Source organism: Numida meleagris, unplaced genomic scaffold (genome assembly GCF_002078875.1).
Source record: "Numida meleagris isolate 19003 breed g44 Domestic line unplaced genomic scaffold, NumMel1.0 unplaced_Scaffold363, whole genome shotgun sequence".
In the NCBI taxonomy this organism is placed as follows: domain Eukaryota; kingdom Metazoa; phylum Chordata; class Aves; order Galliformes; family Numididae; genus Numida; species Numida meleagris.
This window is the reverse complement of record NW_018364588.1, coordinates 75969-82705: the sequence shown is the minus strand read 5'-3', so window position 1 is coordinate 82705 and position 6737 is coordinate 75969. Positions and strand designations below refer to the sequence as shown.

Below are 6737 nucleotides of genomic sequence, written 5' to 3'. Positions count from 1 at the left end.
TCCAGGAGCGCTACCCCGAGGAGTTCGCCCTGCGTGACCAGGACAAGTACCGCTACCGCTACCCCAAGGGCGAGGTGACAACGGGGGGGACATGGGGACAAGGAGGTGGGGGGGGGGGGGAGGGGGTTGGGGACCCCCCCACAGCGCCCTCTCTCCCCTCCCCATCCCAGTCCTACGAGGACCTGGTGCAGCGCTTGGAGCCCGTCATCATGGAGCTGGAGCGGCAGGAGAACGTCTTGGTCATTTGTCACCAGGCTGTCATGCGCTGCCTGCTGGCTTATTTCCTGGACAAGAGCTCCGGTGAGGCCTTAGGGACAATTTGGGGACAAAGCCACCCTTAACTCCCCCCCACCCCACACCTCTTCATTTTATTATCTGCCCCCCTCCACCCCAGAGGAGCTGCCGTACCTCAGGTGCCCCCTGCACACAGTGCTCAAGCTGACTCCCGTGGCTTACGGTGAGTGGGGCAGGACAGGTAACACCTGGGGAGTGGGGGAGACAGTTTCGTGTGTGTGTGTGTTCCCCACTCCCCAAAGGGATGGCCCCAGCTGTAGCCTGGTCCCTTTTTGTCCTCCTCCACCCCCCTCTATGGGGAAATCAGGGTGTGAAGTGGAGTCCATCTTCCTCAACGTGGAAGCGGTGAACACCCATCGCGAGCGGCCCCAGGTGAGGGGAAAATTTTTTTTTGGGGGGGAGAAAGGGAACCCCAAGAGTCCCTGTTAGCACAGTGAGGGGGACACAGCATTTGTTGACCGCCCCCCTCTCCCCCCTGGTGTGGGGATGCATGCTTTGGGGGGAAATGATCACATTTAAAAGTAAGAAATACCACGCTTTCTACCACAGAACGTTGACGTCAGCCGCCCCACGGCCGAAGCCTTGGTCACCGTCCCTGAGCACTACTGAGCCTCCCCCTGCACTGGATAATTAAAGCTTGCCTTAACGAAGAGCCTTGTGCGTGCTGGGAGCTGAGCACCCCCCAAAAAACACGGTTTTATTTAAGAAAGGGTTCATGTGTTGGCCTTGGCCTCGTTGTATTGGCTGATCCAGAAGCTGGGCTCCTTCTTCTGCATCTGGGGGCAAAGAGGAGTTAAAAAAAGAAAGGGGAGGGGATCAGGACCTGTTGTGGCACCCCCCTCCAAAAACAAACAAACAACAAAAAAATAAAAAGAAGATCCCCCATATACCCTCACCTTTGCCACAAAGTTGAGAACATCCTTCTTGGAGGTCTCCTTGGCAGCCCGCGGCCCCCACTGGAAATTGAACTCGGGGGGGTCCGTCAGGGGGATGGGGGTGATCTCCAGGTACCTGCAAGGAGCAAGGGGGTGAGCCCCATGTTTTGGTGATGCTGGGGGGGGTCCCCAAGAGGTGTCCCGTTGTGCCCCCCGCCCTGTGACGTCACCTTAAAGCCACCGGGGGTGCGGGGACAACAGTGGTTGCTCTGCGGTGCGGTATAAACAGCCGGGCTGACGCTCGTGCCGCGGTTGCTCTGTGCACACCGGGGTTTCCCCCCCCGAAAAATACATCTCCCCCCTCAAATAGCATCCTCCCACTTCTTTGCACTCACTTCTGCCGCACGAACTCCTCCATCACCAGCTTCTTGACGTCTCCAAACACCTCGTGCTTCTCCCTGTGGCCACACAATGGGATTAACGAGGGCTGGAAGCACCCAGCTCCATTTCCCCAATGTTTTCCCCTCTTCCCTCCCCCCAAAATCCTACCCTGGCTGCACCCGGAGCCGGCGGAGGAACTCCCATACAGCACCTGGGGGGGAAAAGTGTTGGGGTTGAGGGGGGGACACAAAGGGAAATTGGGGTTGGGGGGTGGGGGGAAAAAAGGGGCTCACTGTCTTTGGCCGAGTTGCCCTTCATGAAGATGAAGCTGAGGATGACAATGAGGAGGCCCAGCTTGGCTGTCTGTATGTCCCTGTGACAGAAAATGCATCAGAGACCCGAAAAGGGGACTGGGGGGGGGGAGAGGAGGGGCCTCTAAACGTCCCTCCCACCCTAGAAACATCCACCAGCCCCTCACTGTTTCAGGTTCTCCCCCTCGACACGGGGCAGGTTGCTGGTGAGGATGTAGATGTGGTGCTTGGTGTCAATCTCCACCATCTGCAATCCAAACACCTGGCAAAGGAGGAGGCACAAGGGTTAATTCAGCATAGGGCAAGGGTCAGGGGGAGACACACAACAGATTCTCACCCCTATGAGCCCCCCCCATACCTGCTGCAGGGTCCTGCCTGCCCGGTTGACAATCTCTGAGTAAACATCTTTGTATTCGCGGATGACTTTTTTCAAGATGTCTGCAAGGAACAGAGGGGTGGTGGTGAGGGAACGCCTATAAGGTTTTGAAGGGGGGGGAAGGCCATCCCATAATGATTTCTGGGGAGGGTTTGGGGGACGGGGCAACACCATAAGGTTCTGCAGGGGGTGGGAGACATCCCATCACGCTCTGCAGAAGGTGGGGATGACTCCATGAGGATTCAAAGGGGAACAACCCCAAAAACTCTGGTAAAAGGACTCTGGGAAGTTAGCAAAAATCATCTAAACTCACCCACTCTTTTAATAGGGATTTTTTTCTGGTCTTTCACAAGCAGGAACTGCACCAGCTCGGTCACCTATAGGAAAACAAAAAAGTAAAAAAAATACTGAAAAGAAAGGAGTAAAAGCCCCCAAATAGCAAAGAAACTCAAGGGACAGCAGGAAAGTGAAGCAGGAAAGTGAAGCAGGAAAGTGAACCCTAACCCTAACCCCCCCCCCNGTCGAGAGGACCCGAGTGGTGCCGAGAGGACCCGAACAGAGCCGAGCGGCCGTAGGCGGAGCCGAGAGAATCCGAATGGAGCCAAGAATTGCCGAGTAGAGCAAAGAGAACCCGAATAGAGCCGAAAGAATCCGAATGGAGCCGAGCGGCTGCAGTGGATGGGGTCGGGACCCCCGTGTGGGGGTGGGAGTGGCTGCCATAGGGATGTGCAGTGGAAACTTGGAAACCCCATGGGAGTGGAGACCCCCTCCCCCCCAGTAGGGGATAGGGGTGGGGATCCCCAGAAGGAAGAGGAACCCCCGTGGTGGATGGTGGACCTGGGACCCCAGTGGGGACAGAAACCCCAATCCCATAGGAGGGTGCAGGACCCCAAGGACACCCCCAGGGACAGGGGCCTCCCTCCAAGAATGAGGATCCCCCCAAAAATGGGAATCCCTCCCAAAAGATGGGGATCCCCCCCAAAAAATGGGGATCCCCCTCCCCACAAGGACTGGAACTCCCCAAGAACGGGGATCCCCCCTCAAGAAGGGGTATAATTCCTCCCCAAATTCGGCCCCCACCCCCCCACCCCCAAGGATTGGGATCACCCCCCCAAGAATGGGGATCTCCCACAGGAGGTTGGGGATCAGGACCCCACAAGGATAAGGCTCAGGACCCCCGAAGATGGGGACAAAACGATGGCCAGGACCGGCAGGGGGGCTGAGGTAACCCCTCCCCCCCAATAAACGGGGGGCTCACACCCCCCCTCAATAAGGGAGGGCTAGAACCAGGACCCCCCCAGATGCACAGTGAGGGCAGGGCCAGCAATACCATGAATGAGGACACAGTGCCAGTACTGCAGATGGCAAGGAGGGGGGGATTGGAGGGGGGGGGGGAGACAGACAGGGCCCCCCCCACGCCTTGTCCCAGCTGCTGTCCCTGTCCCGGCCGGCGGCCAGGGGTATAGCGTTACCTCTGACCTTCCTCGGGGGGGGCCACCGCCACGCCAGCCCCCCCAGCTCCACCATGGAGGAGAAATCAGCCAAAATCCCCGGTATGGGACAAAGGTGGGGGGTTGGAAGGAGCGGGGGGGGGGAAGAGTGTTTGTATAAAGGGGGGGTGGGGTGGGGGTGACACGCGGCTCCGGGGACACTGACCGCAGTGGGGACAGAGGGCAGAGCCATGGCGGCGGTGGCAGCATCGGGACAGCTGACTCAGAACCCCCTGCAAAAAGTTTGGGTTCCCCTTAGCTTGCCTCGTCTGCGGCGGCGAGGATGTGAGAATCTGGGGGGGGAGGGGGAGACTGGAGGGCTCTGTGGGGGGGTTTAGGGGTGCTGTGCTGCTGCAGACCCCCCTAAATCCTATTAAATCCTATTCCCCCCCCCCCACCAGCTGGCCCATGGCAGGGATGGGAGTTTCAAGGGGGGATTTGGGGGCTTTGGGGGGGTTTCAGAGTGCTGTGGTGCTGCAGACCCCCTAAATCCTGTGTCTTCCCCCCAAAAAAGCAACTGTACCCCAGTTCACCAACTGCCCCACCATGGTGATCCTGGTGGGGCTGCCGGCCCGCGGCAAGACCTACATCTCCCGCAAGCTCACCCGTTACCTCAATTGGATCGGCATGCCGACACGGGGTGAGTGTAGCTTTGGTTTTTTTGTTTTTTTTTTGCGGGGGGGGTGGACAGAAAGGCTTTGGGGTACCCCCTCACCAGCCCCCTCCGATTCGCAGTGTTCAACGTGGGGCAATACCGGCGCGAAGCAGTGCAGAGCTATAAGAACTACGAGTTCTTCCGCCACGATAACGAGGAGGCCATGCAGATCCGCAGGTTTTTTGGGGGGGCCCTGGAGGGGGAGGTGGGGGTGTTTTGGGATGGGGGGGTCACCAGCTGATGGCCCCCTCCACTTTAATATCCCCCCACACCCCCCCACCAGGCAGTGTGCGCTGGCTGCACTGCAGGACGTCCGCACCTATCTGAGCTCTGAAGAGGGGCAGGTGGCGGTAAGAGAACCCCCCCCAGAGGGAAATAACCCCCCCAGGGGGCAATTAACCCCCCCGGAGGGTGGGGGGATAACCCTGAGAACTCCAATTGCCCCAAATGCAGGTGTTTGATGCCACCAACACGACGCGTGAGCGCCGAGCCCTCATCCTGCAGTTCGCAAAGGAGAATGGCTACAAGGTACCAGTGACTTTTTTTTCTTTTTTTTTTTGGGGGGGGGGAAGTCAAGGCATGGGGATTGAGGAGGGAACTTCTTGCATTTTGATGTGGGGGGGGCACACACCCTGCTTCCCCTCCAGGTCCTGTTCGTCGAGTCCATCTGTGACGACCCTGCCATCATCGAGGAGAACATCAAGGTGAGGTGATGCCTCCCAGAAATGTGTCACTTACCCCCAAAGCAAGCCCCACCCCCCCACCTTCAAACTGTGACCCCCACCAAAGTGTGACACCCCATCCCCATACAGCAAGTGAAGCTGAGCAGCCCTGACTACAAGGGCTGCACCCCGGAGGAAGCGGTGGCCGATTTCTTGCAGCGCATCGAATGCTACAAAGCCACCTACGAGCCCTTGGACGAGCAGCTGGACAGGTGCCACCCCGCTGTGTGCCCCCACCCTGGGCTTGGGGACACTCCGGGGGGTGATGTGACACAAAGCGGGGGTGGGGGGTGGGGGGGGGCACGCAGCGGGTTGTCTTACATCAAGATCTTCGACGTGGGGGTGCGGTACCTGGCGAACCGGGTGCAGGGCCACGTGCAGAGCCGGACGGTGTACTACCTGATGAACACGCACGTCACGCCGCGCACCATCTACCTGAGCCGCCACGGGGAGAGCCAGCTCAACCTGTGGGGACGCATCGGGGGGGACGCCGGGCTGTCCCCCCGTGGGCGCCAGGTGGGGCGGGGTCACGGAGACCGTGGGGTGATATATGGGGGGGATGCACACAATGGGGTGGTTTGGGTTGGGGTGGGACTGCAGGGATTGCAATGGGGGGAGGGGGGGATTGAGGGCGTGGCTAACAGAGGGTGCACCTCATATGGAAATGAAGGGGTGGGGCTATCAGAGACCACGCCCCCAGGGAGCACTACTGTACAATAAGGGGGGGGCTAACATAGGCCACGCCCCCGGGAGCCACCCCAAGTGTATATAGAGAAGGCGGGGCTATAAGAGGCCACGCCCCCAGGGACAATTCCTATTCTGTACAAGGAGAGGGGCGGGGCTATCAGAGGCCACGCCCCCAGTAGCCACTCCAGTGTTTATTGAGAAGGGGGTGGGGCTTTTATCAAAGCCACGCCACCAAGAGCCAATCCAACTGCTTATTGAGAAAGGGGCGGGGCTAACAGAAGCCACACCCCCATGTGGTGAAAGTGTTGGAAAAGGGGGCGGGGCCAAAATAAATCACGCCCCCATGAGCCAATCTAATTGGTCATTGAGAAAAGGGCGCACCCAGCCCATAGTTTATTGGAAAAGGGGGCAGGGATGAAAGAAGCCATGCCCCCACAAACCAATCTAATTGGTTGAGGAAAAGGGGGTCGGGCTAATAGAGGCCACACCCCCCCAAAGCCACTCCATTTGTAGATGTAGAAGGGGCAGGGCTAATGAAATAAACCACACCCCCCACGACACACCCAGTTAGGTGAGTGGGTCAGGGTAAGACCACACCCTCATTAACCATCAGAGCTATTTGCATACAGCAACAGGCGGGGCTAAAGACAAGCCCCGCCCCCAAACGTCAGCGGGTGGGGGGTGATCAAACTCAGCCCCACCCCCTCAGTACGCCCAGGCCTTGGCCGAATTCATCCGGAGCCAAAGCATCCGGGAGCTGAAGGTGTGGACGAGCCACATGAAGCGCACCATCGAGACGGCCGAGGCGCTCGGCGTGCCCTACGAGCAGTGGAAGGCGCTCAATGAGATCGACGCGGTGAGCATCCCATTTCTGGGGGAGGGCAGGGAGGCTCCCAAACCCCTTCAAACTTCCCCGTGCCCCCTCAAACCTCCCTGTTTCCACCCC

General features: G+C 59.0%; 3 protein-coding genes and 1 long non-coding RNA gene across 4 annotated transcripts in view; 2 read left to right on the top strand and 2 right to left on the bottom strand.

Annotated features, from left to right (window-relative positions):
* Positions 1-2: 2 nt before the first annotated feature.
* LOC110391432 (6-phosphofructo-2-kinase/fructose-2,6-bisphosphatase-like) lies at positions 3-934 on the top strand (the record flags this gene model as incomplete). Its single annotated transcript, XM_021383321.1, has 5 exons — positions 3-74; positions 171-300; positions 395-457; positions 602-666; positions 844-934. Coding segments are annotated over 5 exons (390 nt in total), but the record flags the coding sequence as incomplete, so codon positions are not given.
* A 14-nt stretch (positions 935-948) lies between these two features.
* The window catches only part of LOC110391429 (non-structural maintenance of chromosomes element 3 homolog), a 9127-nt gene continuing 3338 nt past the window's right edge, over positions 949-6737 (bottom strand). The window contains exons 4-11 of the mRNA XM_021383319.1: positions 2551-2614; positions 2220-2299; positions 2029-2123; positions 1844-1923; positions 1719-1761; positions 1565-1627; positions 1191-1305; positions 949-1070 (exon numbers count right to left, since the gene is read on the bottom strand). Coding sequence (XP_021238994.1) covers positions 1008-1070; positions 1191-1305; positions 1565-1627; positions 1719-1761; positions 1844-1923; positions 2029-2123; positions 2220-2299; positions 2551-2614 — 603 coding nt within the window. The 3' untranslated portion in view covers positions 949-1007. The remainder of the gene's footprint in view (positions 1071-1190; positions 1306-1564; positions 1628-1718; positions 1762-1843; positions 1924-2028; positions 2124-2219; positions 2300-2550; positions 2615-6737) is intronic.
* Positions 3887-6643, top strand: PFKFB1 (6-phosphofructo-2-kinase/fructose-2,6-biphosphatase 1; the record flags this gene model as incomplete). Its single annotated transcript, XM_021383320.1, is given in 9 exon segments — positions 3887-4012; positions 4242-4367; positions 4463-4559; positions 4666-4732; positions 4836-4910; positions 5030-5086; positions 5195-5316; positions 5413-5620; positions 6501-6643. Coding segments are annotated over 9 exon segments (989 nt in total), but the record flags the coding sequence as incomplete, so codon positions are not given.
* Positions 4932-6518, bottom strand: LOC110391431. Its single transcript, XR_002434071.1, has 2 exons — positions 5426-6518; positions 4932-5060 (listed from the first exon to the last, which is right to left on the bottom strand). It is a non-coding gene; the product is annotated as an uncharacterized LOC110391431 (long non-coding RNA).